This window comes from Nothobranchius furzeri, chromosome 3, assembly GCF_043380555.1.
Source record: "Nothobranchius furzeri strain GRZ-AD chromosome 3, NfurGRZ-RIMD1, whole genome shotgun sequence".
NCBI classification, from domain to species: Eukaryota; Metazoa; Chordata; class Actinopteri; order Cyprinodontiformes; family Nothobranchiidae; genus Nothobranchius; species Nothobranchius furzeri.
In genome coordinates this window covers 89,543,274-89,560,328 of record NC_091743.1, presented here as the reverse complement: position 1 = coordinate 89,560,328, position 17,055 = coordinate 89,543,274, and the positions used below count along the sequence as shown (strand labels likewise).

At 43.2% G+C, this 17,055-nt stretch overlaps 1 protein-coding gene across 2 annotated transcripts in view; it reads right to left on the bottom strand.

Moving 5' to 3' along the window:
- The window catches only part of slc16a10 (solute carrier family 16 member 10), a 69,899-nt gene that overhangs the window by 16,410 nt on the left and 36,434 nt on the right, over positions 1 to 17,055 (bottom strand). For both annotated transcript variants that reach the window (XM_015958250.3, XM_070549754.1), the window contains exon 2: positions 12,114 to 12,258. In XM_015958250.3, coding sequence (XP_015813736.1) covers positions 12,114 to 12,258 — 145 coding nt within the window. The remainder of the gene's footprint in view (positions 1 to 12,113; positions 12,259 to 17,055) is intronic.

Sequence of the window (17,055 nt, the reverse complement as noted above, 5' to 3'; positions counted from 1 at the left end):
AAGTCCGTGTGCATAAATAATGGGCTGTCAGTAGGGTAGAAGGGTGGTAGATTCTTCAATGTAGATTAGCCATTAGCTAGCCAGCACCTAGCCAGCACCTAGCCAGCACCCGGCCTAGCCAGTCATAGCCTATATGGATGTGGTAAACGGCCTGTATAGCACCAAGGCGCTTTACAATACAATCAGTCATCTACCTGTTCACATACCCATTCACACATTGGTAATGATGAGCTACGATGTAGCCACAGCTGCCCTGGGGCGCACTGACGAAAGCGAGACTGCCGAACACTGGCACCACCGGTCCCTCCGACCACCAGCAGGCAAGGTGGACTAAGTGTCTTGCCCAAGGACACAACAGCAGCATTCTCTGATGGGAGCTGGGCTTGACCCGGCAACCTCCAGATTACAAACAACCTGCTCTACCTCCTGAGCTGCTGCTGTCCCTGTGAATCCCCACTGCTGAGGCCGATCAGATTTGCATCTCCATACTCTACCAGCGAGACATTAACAATACGGTGAGAAGCTCTGCTGATACGATTCATCTCTGCTGATATTTAGTTAACGATTTGACAACAATTGTCGATTCAATAACATTCATGACGCAGTAAATCAGCACATTATTAACAACTTACAAGCCCACATCTGGTTTTCAAACTAGATTATGTTTCCCTCTCTCTTTCTTTGTGAAGGACGATTTTGGTCATTTTTGTTTAATTAGTAAGTTCAATATGAAAAGAAAACACACTTTTTGTACATATTTTTATTGTTACAATGCTATTGAAATAATTAAAAAAAATAAACATCAATGTGATTTTCTGCTATTTGCAAAACATTTTCAACCATGAGGTTTAGACAGTCAGAAAAAACCCAACCGAGTTTGAAAGTCATTAGAGATCATCAAATAATTATAAGTAATTATTATTAAAACACTGTAAACATCTGAAAATATTTCTAAATCCATACGGGGCTGTTGTAGAGGAATGTTACCGTTCCTTTAGGCTGGAGATGCAAGGTGATGTGAGTTTATCTCAGCTGCTTGTTGGACTACTGTGATAAAACGTTCTTCTGTCTAGGGCCTTTAGTTCTGCAAAAATGCTCCAATATTTAGGAATTATTTAACATTACTTTGCTCAAAGCTTCCGGTGCACATGTTGAATCAAAGTGCTGGGAAAAATGCGCTGCTGCAGAAACAAGAGACCACGTCACAGACTCCATGTGTTGTCAGTCTGTAGTTTGTCTTTTTCAGGAAGTTGTTTTTATTTTTGGCAGGTTAAAGCAGCTGTGATATAATGTAAGCAATACTTTATTTTATTTTTTTTTAATTTTTTTTTGCTGAGCACGCCCCCCGCCCCGCAGAGCTCCGTGCAATAGGAAACTGAGGGCCGACCAGAACTAACCAATAGCATTAGGCTACCGCTTAGATGCGTCAAATTTAAGGAATACCTCGGCTGATGCAGAGTTGATGAACTTTTCACGGACAAGAAAGTCTTTAAAATATAAATATATGAGAACACAACATGACATGAGAATGATACTCGTAAAACAAAGTGCTTTAGCTGTTTGTCGCTACAGAAGCACATTTATAAACACAAACGAGAAGTCTCCATCTTAAAGAAATTATTCTAGAGAATTATTGTGTGACGTGCTGATATGCTTGTCAGCCACTAGATGGTGCCACCGAATAAGAGAAATACTCCGGAAAGAGGCTTTAAGACAGGAAACTCTTTTTTTATTGTGTCCGACAATAGTTAGTTTTACTAACTGTGGCTCCACACCACCTGGCTCCTGCTTTCTAAATTCAGTTCAATTCAATTCAAGTTTATTTTTAAAGCGCCAAATCACGACAAGTGTTGTCTCAAGGCACTTCACATAATAAACATTCCAATTCAGGTCAGTTCATTAAGCCAATCAGAAATAATGTTTCCTATATAAGGAACCCAGCAGGTGGCATCAAGTCACTGACTAGTGTCAGTGACTATACAGCAATCCTCATACTAAGCAAGCATGCAGCTTCAGTGGTAGCATTATGTCCTTTGTTTTAAAGCTTAGAAACTTGATTATGGTGGAGTGTGGCGGTGCGTCTCTCTGTGGTTGTGGGCCCCCGATCGATGAGCTCGTTCAATCCTCAGGTCGCCCAGTTCGTCAGTTAACTCAAGGCCCTCGCGGAGTAAAATTTCCACAAATGAAGCCATCGATGTCGAGGCTTTCTCACTTCCTTCTGGCACCCCACACATTCTTATATTGTTGCGTCTGGAGCGGCTTTCCAGATCCACAAACTTCTCATGCAGTTTTAGCAAATCCGTGATGACTTCCTCCGTGTTCTGGACCCTCTCTTCTGTTTTCTCAATTCACCCTTCCATTTCGCTCATTCTGGCATTTAAATGCGTAATCTCCTCTCTTATTTTCTCTAATTGTTCTTTATTTTCTTGGCGGAATCCTCAACTCCTGCAGAATCTGCCCCATTTCTTCCGTTTCTCCGTGCTCTGGTGTTAGCTAGCACTTAGCCTGGTAGCCGCTAGTTGTAGCCGGCCTGAGTTCTTCTCACGTATGACGACGGAGGTGACGTTTCACTCTCAAAAATGGTACTAAGGCTCTTTCCCCTCCTTCTTGACCTTTTCGTGGTAAGATTCAGATAGTTTTATAGGGGGATTTCTTTAATTTTCTTGGTTTGGTCAGGAGCGTTGTCGCTATGCGGCCATCTTGATGATGTTCCGACCGGAAGTCCATATTGGTCTTTTTATACTCGGAATCAGGAGTTATTTTAGTGATCATCTTGTTTCTTATTTATTCATGTTCTGATTGTGCCCTGAGCAATTTTATGACAGAATAAAAACAAATAAAATCAACACAAATTGAAAAATCATCTTAAATAATCGAGATCTCAATTGTAGTCACAATAATCGTGATTATTATTTTTGCCATAATCGAGCAGCCCTATTGTAATGTACCGAAAATGAACCAAACCGTGATTGAAACCGAACCAGGAATATGGGCATCAAGGCGTCAGTTTGTTTTTAATACTAGTGGGGTCAATAACTATAAACCTGAGTGTGGCTCTCGGACAGCTCGGGACAATTATTATTAATGATTTATAAATTAGATGTTGTGTGTTTGATGCATCATTACAATATGATGTGGTGTAAATGACAGGTGTAGAAAGTCAAAGCTTTATTCCATAAGTGCAAGTTAAGGCAGGCAAGTGAACAAAACCACCATGGCTGAAACCGCTAAGGGTATAGAGGGCTGTGGAAAAGGGCTCGGTGATAACGCTGCAGAGAGCACGAGTGGCCGGTGATCTAGAAGACATTACTGCTGCTTTCCTACTGTAATGTGATGTAAGTGGTTAGTTTTAATAAATGACCAATAAGATGTGATTTCCAGATAAATATGAATTGTCAACATCATAATTAATCTTTTGATATTCGATTTAAGATTAAACTAGGTATTTTGGGTATTCCACAGGAACAACACTTTATAATCATTTGACGGAGAAAAAAGATATACTTTATAAAAATCTATTTAATACTATATTTCTAGTACTAGGATGATGCAGAACAAATGATTATGCATGCTGGGTTAAGGTGATATCCACTAAGACACTGGACTTTTTTCTGCCACACACGATGTTCGGACAGCAGTCACAGCAGTCGACTATCTTTGTCAAAGTTTGACAAAGAATGCTCACAAGCCTGTTGCCAAGAGTGTAAACCAGGCTACTTACATTTAATGTAGACGGTTGAGCGACTAAGAAATGAAATCCAGGAGAAAAATAGGCTAATTGATGAGTCAAGCCAAGCATTTCTCACAGGCACAGCTGTGTGTGTTGGCTGCCTCTCCTGGACAAATGTGATCCGGTCCAGACTTGGAGGATCTTGGCGCCACGCTACTATGGCTTGGAAATGGTGGTGGGTCTGATGTTAAGGTAAATATGGATCATAGAAGAGCTAATCCAGATGTCCCAGGGATGCTAGCAGGTAGCACGGGAGCATGTTGTGTGGGTGGATCCTTGTCCAGGATGAAAGCACCTGCTGGTGCTGATGAATGGAAATATATTGGGGCCAGGCTGAAGGTCCCCATTAAAAGCTCCATTCCAATTCATCCCATTTCAGGGTTTTCTCCACTCTGGTCTGAAGTGGTTCGAGGCACAAAAAAGAGCTCCGATAGGATCGAATCGTAGCCTCTTGATCTTTCCAACCATTTTACCGTGTTATCAGAGATGGCTGAACCAGACAGGTGGTTTCTCACTTGATGCACTGATGCCTGGAGCCTCAATCCATCCCAGCCTAGACCATCGCTGTGACCGACCGGCGGCCTTACGGAATTATGGAGGAGATTCCTCTCGTCTGAGATCACTGGATGTGAATTTCCGTGGATCAACGTCCTACATCCTGCGCCAAAGAAGAGAAACCCTGTGTCAGGTCTGTTGATTCCAATCTTGAGTATTCGGATGGGGTTCCTGCTCCAGTCGATTCCATAACTGATATTCCACAGCATCTAACCGATTCCACTCGGCCACTCTTGGCCCTACTACTATCATTATTGGTGACTCAATCGTTAAAAATGTGCATTTTTTTAAATGCCACTACTTTACGCCTTCCAGGAGCAACAGTCCCAGTTAGATGAACTCTGAATTTACTTCAATCCCTTCCAGAATCCATTAAAGGGATAATCATTCATGTGGGTTTGAATGACATCAGCAGAAAACAATCTGAACTGACAAAACGGGATTTTGGTTCACTTTCCAAAACAGGGAGGAAAGGCTTTGTTTATTTCAGGCCCCATCCCCCAGGTGGCTGTGGTATAGAGCATTTTAGCAGAATTCTTGGACTTTATTCATAACTTCAGTCTGCCTGCAAGGTGCAAAACTTTGTTTTTATTGATACAGTTAAGCTGTTCAGGAAGAGAGTCTAATTTATGAAAGATGGTATTCACTTGAATAAAGGTGGTGTTGTATCGCTAGTCGCAAACCTACAATCCTATCCACAAGAATGACTAGGAGCAACTAATTCTCCCTTTGAAGCGCACCCTGTATGTTCCTCTACTCGCTCCTTAATACCGATTGAGCTAATTTATGGACATAGGCCCTACGTCTGCAACTTAAACAAAAGAAATGAGAGTGCCCTTATTAAAATGAGCAATTTACCTTTACAGGGTGCTACTTTGCCCATATCCACTGTAAAATGTGGGCTTCTCAATGCAAGGTCTGTGATGAACAAATCATTCATTTTACATGATTGATTTAAAACACAGATACTTGATTTTTTTTGGAATAGTTGAAAGTTGGGTCTCCCTTGAGCAAATGGCAGTGTTTGCAGGATTAGTACCGGAGGACTGTATCTGTTTAAATGTTCCAAGAAGTTGTGGAAAGGGTGGTGGGCTGCTCTGCGTTGTCAGGAGCTGCCTTCATTGTAAACCACAGAGTTCCCCCAGAAGCTACTGATAGTTTTGAATGTTATTTATTTGAGTTTGGAACTGTCTCTAAACTTCTAGGAATTCTTATTTTTCATCCTCCAAAATATAATAAGTTCTTAGCTGGTTTTGCACATATGTTAGCAGCTGTACTTCCTAATTATGATCATGCAGTAATCATAGGTGACTTCAACATTCACGTGTGCTGTCCAGACCAACCACTTGTTAGGGAATTTATTGTTGTTTTATGGAATACATCTCCAACTGATAACCATGGGCATACTCTTGATTTAGTTCTTCAATCCATCAATCAAAGATACTTTATTAATCCCAGAGGGAAATTAGAGTTTCAGTACACACAATTCAGAGATCAGACATACATGGGCAAGACACATGACAAGAATTGGTGACAGTGGTCATTCGCAACCCGAGTCGCGCTACCTTAATAGAGATAAAAGGGTTACATGAGGATTGGTTCAGGTGGAGGGAAAAAAAGGCACTTCAGAGTTACCCTCCACCAGGAGGGCAGCTTTGCTCTGCAAATAAAACACCTCAGACAGAAATGCAACAGACTTCAGACAACACAACATAAGTGTCCACTAGGTGGGGTGGTGGGTTGGGACTATCAACACTTCAGTTCCTGCAGCCACGATAAGCAGCACATGTCACCTCAGTGTGGATAGGGGGAGGAGCATTGAGGGTTGGAGGGTTGCAGTGACCCTGGAACGTTTCAGCGGCCTTCCCGCAGTCCCACCCAGGCTGGGAAAGGAGACAGAGTTGAGTTGCCATAGCGACGGCACATTCCACATATCTTCTGAGGGGGGAGTTTTCGTTGGAGCCCTGCAGGCTCAAGGACGCCAGATTCCGATTAGAAATTGTTTTGGGGCCAGACAGAGATCATTTCCTCTCTGTCTTACAGTTTGTTTGTCCTCAACCTCTCAAAATCCCAATAATGGACATTAAACTATCCAAATCCGTGCTGATTCGTCCACTCTCTCCTTGATGGCATCCATCTTTTGTGCCAAAGAATGAATCTCGGCCAAAGTTCCAAGCTTACGATTCATCTCGATAATTATGTGAGTGTGAATTCACAGCGCGGTGCAAATCATCTCTGAGCTCCGGGATCAGGCCAATATTCTTCGACAGCTCGTTAATTTTCCGGTAAGCCAGGTAGCCTCCAAGGCCAATGAATAGGAACCCCGACACCAACACCACGAATATCCACACGTCTTCAGAGTCCTCCACAGACAGCTGAGAAAGACAGATCAAGTTAGACTGTTTCCAGGAGTCCATGATGTGTCCAACTGGGTCTGTCCCGGCGGGGCATCCGGGAGCCCCTTCTCCCGTTCTCATTGTTGAAAAGATTTTATCAATCGCCTTGAGAGACCAACTGACAAGATCCATTTAAGTGAATTTCAGTTTCAAGTTTCCATAAAAATGCAGATCTACCTCAGATTTGATAGACTTGGTTTCTAAGTTGAAACCATCAGGCTCTCAGTGTGATCCTATGCCAGCTTGGTTTTTTAAGGATGTTTTTAATGTTTAAGCCCCAGTGATTTTAAATCTTGTGAAAAACAGCTTTTCCACTTGCATGGTTCCTCGAGAGCTGAAACACGCAGTTCAAAGGCCATTACTGAAGAAGGAGGGGCTAGAATCAGGCATTTTAGCTAATTATAGGTCGATCTCTAATCTTCCCTTTTGTGCTAAGATGATTGAAAGTGTAGTTTACAAACAACTGTTGTCATTCTTGAGCGACCGTAATATCCTAGCTCAGGGGTCGGCAACCCGCGGCTCTTCCATCCATCTGATGCGGCTCTCTGTGCTTGTAAAATAATGAATGGATATTTAAATAAAAAGCTTTATATTTTACTGCATTAATTTTACATCTGTAAGCTAATTCTAAATGTAAAGATTGTCTGCGTAAACCTGAACAGGTCCAACCCGGTCTTACTGTGAGACCGGGTTGACGCGTCACGCTTGTGCGTAATCATAGGCGCTTCCTGAGCTGACGAGGATGTGAGATTCTGGGATTCTCCTCAGACGGCTCCTGGATGTGTCGCCACATTGGAGACAGGAACAAGCGCTATTCAGCCAAAGTTTCATCATCAGGAACATTTTCTAAGTGACAAGACTCGCTTCAGTCGGAGGAATCTTCCCGCATGCGCTCTGGTTCTGCGACGCGCTCCAAGCCCCTCTCCACATCTTCAGCTCGCTGTGCACCTTATGTAGTACACGCTGATAGTGAACTGCACTGAGCAGTGTCCAGCTCAGATGTTCAGATGGGAATCATTTCTTGAGTGATTTAGCTACATCTGCGATGTGCATAACGGATAAAGTGTCAGTTCGTCTACATGCGTCGGTAATTCTTTCTATTCTTTCTCCGTCAAAATAAACGGTCAAACACGGGAACTATCCGGTCAACACAAGCCCTGCTTTTAACTGTTCTGTTTTCTTGTGAAAATTGTTGCAAAGAGATATAATTTAACTTGATTACCACCAGAGTCAGGAGCACTGCGCCGGTATCTCCGTCACTGTAAACGAGGGGAAAACAAAATGATCGGATCCTTTTCTGACCTCCCCCACCTACAAAGTTTAATTACAACAACCAAACGTGACAGAGCCTGGATTTCTATTCTGAACAGTCTAAACATGTTTTAAAAAGAAACGTATGACAAAAGTGGCACCTGCTCAGTAAAACCACCAACAGGGTGAAAAATACCAAAATATTGTAGGCAGAGACGGGCTACAACTTCTGGATCCACTTTATATAAATCGTTTTATTGATTATCGTCTTATGAAAGATAACTTTGACGTACATGAGCGACCGGTGCCTGCTGCTGTCACCTGTTGTGATTGGTTAAAGCAGCTCTCTGCTGTCTGAGAGTAGGCCCCGCCCACAACGCCGCGGCTGCTGTGGCTCCCAGTGTTTTCTTTACTGTAGGAAACGGGTAATAATGGCTCTTTGATGGGAACAGGTTGCCGACCCCTGACCTAGAACAATGGGTAGGGCTCACTGGAGATACCCTGCAGTGTATTAGATCCTATCAGACAGGTCATTTTGTGTCTCCGTGGGCACTTATGCATCAAAGAACGCTCCTTTGAAATGGAACGTCCCTCAGGGATCTGTTTTTAGGGTCGTTGCTTTTCTCAAGTGACACACACACACACACACATATGCACACACACATACCCACATGCACACACGACACACTTGAGAACATAGGTAAACACTGGGCTGAGCTCAGATGTCAGGTATGTAAGGAAACGCCATCAGGGGGAGCCTTTTGTCCCAATAGCAGCAGCTAGGGCACCGACACAGGGCGACCAGAAGAGGGAGGGCGAGGGCCCCCACTACCTGGAGAGCACTGATGCCACTGCCACCGACCCTGAGGCAAAGGGCTCCCACAGAGGAAATTTTGTAAGCTATTAGAATAAGTAATAGAATAAAATAACAAGAGGTAACATAAAATTAAATAAATAGTGATCATTATAATTGTAAAAATAGTAAAACAATATGAAAACAGGCATGTAACAAAACTGTCTTAAAATATAAGCAAGTAAATCATAAATAATAATCAGTAAAATCTAAGTGAAAAAGGTGAGTCTAGAGCCTGCTCTTAAAAACATGAACGTTGTCTACGTCCCTGAGGTCCTCTGGCAGCCTGTTCCAGAGACGAGGGCCGTAATACTGGAAGGATGCCTCACCTTGGGTGTGCGTCCTGACTTTGGGAATCACAAGAAGACGGCTGCCAGAGGAGCACAGAGGCCGCAAGGGTTTGTAAGGTAAAATCAATTCTGAGAGGTAAGAAGGCCCAAGACCATTAAGACACTAACATTAAATGAACCTTAAAATTGATCCTGAAGCGTACAGGAAGCCAAGGCAATGAGTCTAAAACCGGAGTGATGTGCTCCCGCTTCCTGATCGTCGTCAGGACACGTGCTGCTGAATTCTGTAAGAGTTGTAAACCTGAGAAGCTCTTTATGGGAAGACCAGAAAACAGGGCATCACAGTAGTCTATTCTACTGGTGATAAAAGTATGCATCAGCATCTCCGTATTGGCCCGAGAGAGGATGGGGCAGACTCTGGTGATGTTCTTTAGATGATAAAACCTATTTTTGTGATGTTTCTAATGTGAGAAATTAAATTCAGCTCAGAGTCAAAAATCACACCCAGGTTCTTCACTTGTTTAGATGGAGGAACCAGGGTGTGGGTGTAGATGAGGGTAGGAACGTAGATCGAATGGTAATTGGAGAGTTTCACCTTCTGACTCAGCTCCCTCTTCACCACGACAGACCGGTACAACGCCCGCATCACTGCAGACGCAGCACCAATCTGCCTATTGATCTAACGCTCCAGTTTTTCCTCGCTCGTGAACAAGACCCCGAGATACTTGAACTCCTCCACTTGGGGCAGGACCTCATCCCTGACCCGGAGAAGGAATTCTACCCTTTTCCGACTCAAGACCATGGTCTCAGATTTAGAGGAGCTGATTCTCTTCCCAGCTGCTTCACACTCGGCTGTAAGCCACTTCAGCGAAAGCAAGAGATCACGTTCTGATGACGCCAACAGGACCACATCATCTGCAAAAAGCACAGACCTGGTCCTCAGGCCACCAAAACAGATCCCCTCAACACCTTGGATGTACCTAGGAATCCTGCCCATAAAGGTTATGAACAGAATCGGTGACAAAGTGCAGCCTCGGTGGAGTCCAACTCTCACTGGGAACGAGCCCGACTTACTGCCGGCAATGTGTACCAAGCTCTGACACCGGTCATACAGGGACCTAACAGGCCATATCAGAGGGCGTGGTACCGCATACTCCCGAAGTACCCCCCACAGGGCCCCCCGAGGGACGCGGTCGAATGCCTTCTCCAAATCCACAAAACACATGGATTGGTTGAGCAAACTCCCACGCACCCTCCAAGACCCCCCTAAGGGTCATAATTTATTTTACAACGAGAACCCCCCAGAACCTTCTCTGCTCTGAAATAATCTATTCTTTACACTATCAGAATATTTTTGCTCAAATGTTCACAGACATCCAATACTTTAAAATTAAATAATAAAATTATTATTAATAAATCATACATCTGGCATTTGACATTGTCCAACTGAAGCAGGCTTCTGCTTATTTCTAACAGCAAAGCTGTTGAAAAAATATTTAGGCTTATTTTATCTCATTTTCTATCACTTGTGGGCGTTGTGTACGCCAGTGGTTGCCAATCTTACTTTTTTGTTTTTTCCATGTCCTGTCTGGCTGTGAAGCAAACAGAACTGATGTCTGGATGCTGGTGACAATCTACCATACCATTGAAAAGGGGGGATATGTAACAGAATGAAATGACTGTTATCCACCACAAGTCACCCCCCCCCCCCCCACACACACACACACACACACTCCTCTGACACGGAACTAGTCTGCATGAGATATGGCCTCAAGGTCTCATGTGTTTGCTATAAACTGCTTTCTTTCCAGCACAAAAGAACCAACGACAAGCTGGATAAAATCTGTGGCTGTTCCAACTGCTGCAACGGTTCCTTTCAGAATAAAAGCTGAACCATCACGACCCCATTTTGGGTCTCACTAGATACCAATAAACTGTTGCGACCCGGAAGTATCTCAAGATGTTTGGTCGGCTGTCGCGGCTGCTTCTACAGGCTCCGGCTCCATAAGGTCAAGCTGGACCTTTACACCTCCTGATCTAGCGGGGACTTCCGCTACGGGAACGTAGACCGACAAATGGCGTCGAATGTGTTTATGAATCTCCTAACCAAAGCTTAGCGTGAAGACATCACCTTCACTCCCACCAGAACTTATCGCTTCTTCGGATTTGCTGGGTCTTTCCACACTACACCATTCACCGTCTCATTCACCTTAGTTACACCATACATTTAGTGTTAAAGTTAGTCTAGTTTAATTTGTTTAGTAATAAATCTTTAAACTTTTAAACTCGACTCTCTCTTCTGTTGTCTCTGAGTGAATACGAAGCTGTTTTCTAATCCCTGCAATAAAAAGTTCCAGTCTTCTGGTTAAACAGTACCCACAGATCCATAAGATTGATTTCATATTTCCTATGGAATCTCATGTCTTATGGCTCATTAAATAACATGTAATTTAAAATCATTACAACTCTCAGGTGGAGCATCAAAGATTCTGCTTTAATGTCACGCCTGGTATTGTTTTTGAATGCTTTGTAATTTCGACCAGACACGGAGACAGAGGTGTGTGTGTGTGTGTGTGTGTGTGTGTGTGTGTGTGTGTGTGTGTGTGTGTGTGTGTGTGTGTGTGGAGGGAATCAATCACTGAAGTGTTTCTGTGATTCATTGGTTGCAGAAACACGAACAACAACGTACACACCTGTTATTAAGCGCATGAATTGAGACCAACATTTATTTCCACGTGCTTTGGCACCCTGTCCAGCATAGCGCCCCTATGCCTTGTGAACAGTGCATACCCACTTTTGCACCACTTGCTATAGGTTTCTGAATGTAAAGGGAATGAAATGTCAGCCATAAACCTCAGTGGGAACAAATCTGTCAGTTATAAATATTGCTGGGGACGTGTCCCCGGCCTCCCTGGTTAAAATGATGCCGATGAGAGTATGAGTTACAGGTGTCTCTCTCACATTAATGAGACATTGATGTTCCAGAAGTATCTTAGCTCGCATAACAGTCACATCTAGTAAAAGGAGTGCTTCCTTACTTAACAAAGGAGCTGGCCAGCAGGCCAACAAGGCCCACAGCTGCCCCCCCCACAGCTGTCACTCTGCAGCCCAGGATGTCGGTGAAGATGCTGACGATGGGGGAGCAGAAGAAGATCATCCCCATGGAGAGAGAGCCCACCCACGCTAGAGGAGACAGACAGAAACAACAGTTAATAACCACACATCTCTTTATAACACTAAAATGGGCAGGGCTAGTTACCATGGCAACAAACTCCTAACGCAATCTAATGGTTTCTATCGGTCCATGTGTTTATGTGTGTGTGTCCAGGCCTGTCCTGGGTCTGTGTCCATATTTAGCAGCAGTTCTTTCTCCTAAATCAGGGTTCTGGTTTTGAGTGTGATCCAGGCGCACAGTTAGGGTGGGGGGATGGAGTGGGGGGGGGGATCTGTCCCCCCAGATTCAGATCGACCCCGTTCCGTCTCCCCACTAAGGCCAGAAAGAAAACAAAATCTAAACGGTAAAATGGTAAAATCTGTGAAAAAGAGGCAGATGCCTATGCATTACGTATGGAAGTCAAAGTGTGCCACATAATCATAAAAATAAGTAAAATATAAAATGTAAAACTAGATTTATATATTTATATATAAATTAAAACTTTCCAAATGTAATGAAACTTTCTAAATAACGTAACAATACGAAGGAACATCTGTTGGTCAGGCTGAAAAGTTTGGGAACCACTGCTCTAAGTGATAAGTGAATATAGTAGGGTTGGGCATCGAGCATCGATTGGAACCTGTTCCAGCTGTTAGTTTTTCCCGGAATCGTTCAAAGATTTTTATTTCGATTCCTAGAATGCCGACCGGAAGAGGAATCCGTGATCTGCAAATTGTGATCAACGTTTTTCAGAGCTTCTCCTCAGCTCACACTCCTCACACCTGTCACCTGTTTCCCTGATTACCTCCCTCTGTGTTTATAAGCCTTGTTGTCACTCTGTTTGTTCGTTCATTGTCTTAGGTCAGCATTGTTTTGTCTCCGGTCTCCGCTCTCCGCTCTCCGGTCTCTGCTCAGTAAGTGAGCTTTTGGTTTTTGGTCTGAGTTTAGTTTTTAGGTTTTTGCTTTCTCCCCTTGGATTTTTGGTTATCTTCCTAAATAAAGGATTTTACTTTTTCAACCGCTCCTGCCTGTGCGTTCTGGTTTTCTGCATCTTGGGTCCAAACCTCCTGCTCTCAACGTGACAGTCTCCAAAACATGTTTTTGTCTAAATGAAGGTGGTGTTGTTGTTCATAGAATTAAAATTCATGTTGAGGTTAAGATTATTTCATCAAGTAGGACCTGTGGTTAGCTGGCTCATGTAAAGCGTGTCATGTCTTCAAGGAATCGGAATCGGGAATCGATAGGAACCGGAATCGTTCAAAATCAAACGATGGCCAACCCTATAAGTTGTTTTTTGTAAAGGAATGAAATGACTCTTATTTTTCCCTTCTTTGCTCAGAACTAATCTGCATGAGAGATAGTCTCAAGGTCTCATGCATTCCTTCTAACCTGCTTATTTTCAGCTCAACAGAAGAATGAAGAGTGAACTCTTTTCTTTTAATTAATCAAAGAACTCTATTTTAATAAAGCTAATCCATCAAAGTGTTAGTCAACAAATACCATCTGACCGACCTGTGAAATCAAAATATTAATTACTTTATTATAATCCTATAGAATATAAAGGTACTGTGACTTTAAGTGTTCCAACAGGACTCATTTCACGTCGTGTTAAAAGCACACAACACATTCCTTTCACTGATCCAATCAGAACCTTACAGATCTGACGGAGGCGTGCTTCTGACGGTGTTTGGTAATTTTCATTCGACAATAAACAATAACATCCGAGGTACAAAACTACGCCACGTCAGCTCTAACGCCAGTTCAAAGCGTTCCAGAGCAAGCGACGGAGTGGCCAATCCTGACCTTTTACTCTTAAACCGAAAGAACCTCGACAAGCTGAAAAATCCAGTCGCTATAACAACCAGCGGCAACAACAGCTCCTTTCAGAACAAAAGCTCCACCGACCCAGGCTTGGGTCTGAACAGACGCCAATAAAGTGTCGTATGCCGGAGGTAACTCGAGACGGGTCTGATCGGAACCGTGGCTTCTTCTACCGGCTCGGTTTCCAGAGAGGGTTCACTGGACCTCGATATTCCTGACCTACAGAGGACTTCCACCGAAGGCAAAGGTAGACCGGCAAATGGTGTCTCATGTTTTACTGAAGCTAACCAAAGCTTAATGCAAAACAACATCCTCAGTTCCCGTCAGAACTAATCGCTTCTTCGGATTTGCTGGTTCTGATTTACATCACACGTCATCCATTCACCGCCTCATCCATTTTTAGTTACACTATACATTTAGTTTAAAGTCAGGCTAGTTTAAATTGTTAGTAATAAAATTCTTAACTTTTAGGCTCGACTCTCTCTATTCTGTTGTCTCTGAGTGAATACGTAACGGTTACCTAATCCCTGCAATAAAAAGATCCCATCTTCTGGTTTAAATAACCCTTCGATCCGTAAGGTGGATTCTATATTTGCTATGGAATCCCACGCCTTATGGCTCATTAATTAAAATATAGTAATCTCGTACATTTTTAAATATATTTTATGTGCAGTTTTTTAGGGCTTTTATGTTTTCTGTAAAAATTGGTATGCTGAAAATCATTTAATGTTTTGCGTAAAGCATGAGGATTTGGTTAGTAATTAATTGGGAGAATAACAAATGACTGACTTGGATAGTGTTGATCAGGCAGAGCTTTGTTGCCAGCGTTCCATTGAACAATGGCTTCAAACATGTAGGCTATATAAAAGTGTTTTTTCGTAAACCATTGGATGAAATTACACAAACTGAGCTCTAGTTAAGGCTCTTGTGTATGTGTACGTGTGTGTGTGTTTGGGGGAGGGTACATTGGAACTTTGTCCCCCCCAGTTTGAAAATCCTATCTGTGCCCCTGGTGTGATCTAATAATCGGTTAAAGCCTCTTCAGAGGCAGTCCAGACAACCCAGATGGACTCATAACCCCGAGACGACAGTGGAGCTCCGTCTGCTTCCTCTCATATTTGTGGAGATGTCCTGCTTTAAGCTGCATAATGTTGGAAATATCAGGAATATTGCCTCAGAGTCAACAGGAAATTGCTGCTGTGGTCTGTTGGCTGTCCCCATTCAAAAGCATTTACGCTTCAGACAAATAATAATAACAATAATAATAATAATTGGGTTTTCCCCAACACAGTGACATCCATCAGCACCCCGGGGTCTTCACTGGATGCTAGGAATCACCTGAAGTAGTCTGGCTGCTTAGTCAGAGGCTCTGCTGGGATGAACCCACTCACCCTGACATGACCTCCAGAACCGCTGTGGACCGCTGGTTCCAGGAACAAGTCTAAATGACAACTTTCTACGCATCTGAAGATGTTTCTAAACTACAATAGAGCAAGCTAACTCAGAAGGGCTGGGCTGAGTCTGAGCAGCTGATAAAAATAAAATGTTTTGTCTCAAAATTTGTGTAATGTCTACTGCTTGTCCATGAGAGAAGTGGGCACTGTCATGCATTCAGTGTGTTCCATTTCTCTAATTATGTTTTCAGTTTGCTCTTCAGTGTTCTTTCCATGCTTGGTAGTGTTAAGCCAAAAGCTACTTGTGTTTATTCAATGAATGGTATGTGTGCGTCATGTGAAAATATGGCTGTGTTTGCCAAATGAGAACACGTGTTCCATTTTGGGAACATGTTATGAGATTTGATGGCAGAGTTGTTTTTTACAAAGGGATGTCAGGGTTTAGAAATCTGTGCGTGATGTTTGGGGTTTTTTGTGTGCAGTTTTGAAAAACGTGTTTTAGCAATCGACAAAACTTTAATTCTGTTTTCACTATTTTCACTTCAGCCATTTAGTGTTTAGTGTTATATTATGTAAATATCGATCCTGCTTTGTGGAAATAATTAGCAGTTTGTGCATACAAGAGAATTAAAGAGAATTTAAGGCGAACCGCTTGCACATACTGTGTTATTGTGTTGTTTTATCTGCAGGGGGGGGGGGGGGGGGCACCATTAAGCCTTTGTGCTCAGGGCTCCAAAGTAGCTAGCAACGGCCCTGCCTATATCAGGAAAATATTGTCCTCGTTTTGTCTCCTTCCAGTGAGCTTTGCAGATTTGGGAAAATGTCATCAAATCAATTCAATTCAAAGATACTTTATTAATCCCAGGGGGAAATTAGAGTTTCAGTACACACAATTCAGAGATCAGACATACATGGGCAAGACACATGACAAGAATTGGTGACTGTGGTCATTCACAACCCTGAGTCGCGCTACCTTAATGGAGATCAGAGGGTTACATGAGGATTGGTTCAGGTGGAGGGAAAAAAAGGCACTTCAGCGTTGCCCTCCACCAGGAGGGCAGCTGTGCTCTGCAAATAAAACACCTCAAACATATATGCAACAGACTTCAGACAGCACAACATAAGTGTCCACTAGGTGGGGTGGTGGGTTGGGACTATCAACACTTCAGTTCCTGCAGCCACGAAAAGCAGCGCATGTCACCTCAGTGTGGATAGGGGGAGGAGCATTGAGGGCTGGAGGGTTGCAGTAACCCTGGAACGATTCAGCGGCCTTCCCACAGGCTGGGAAAGGAGACAGAGTTGAGTTTCCATAGCGACGGCACATTCCACATATCTTCTGAGGGGGGAGTTTTCGTTGGAGCCTTGCAGGCTCAAGGACGCCAGATTCTGATTAGAAATGGTTTTGGGGCCAGACAGAGATAATTTCCTCTCTGTCTTACAGTTTGTTGGTCCTCAACCTCTCAGAATCCCAATAATGGACATTAACCTATCCCAATCCGTGCTGATTCGTCCACTCTATCCTTGATGGCATCCATCTTTGTGCCAAAGAATGAATCTCGGCCAAAGTTCCAAGCTTACGATTCATCTCGACAATTATGTGAGTCTGAATTC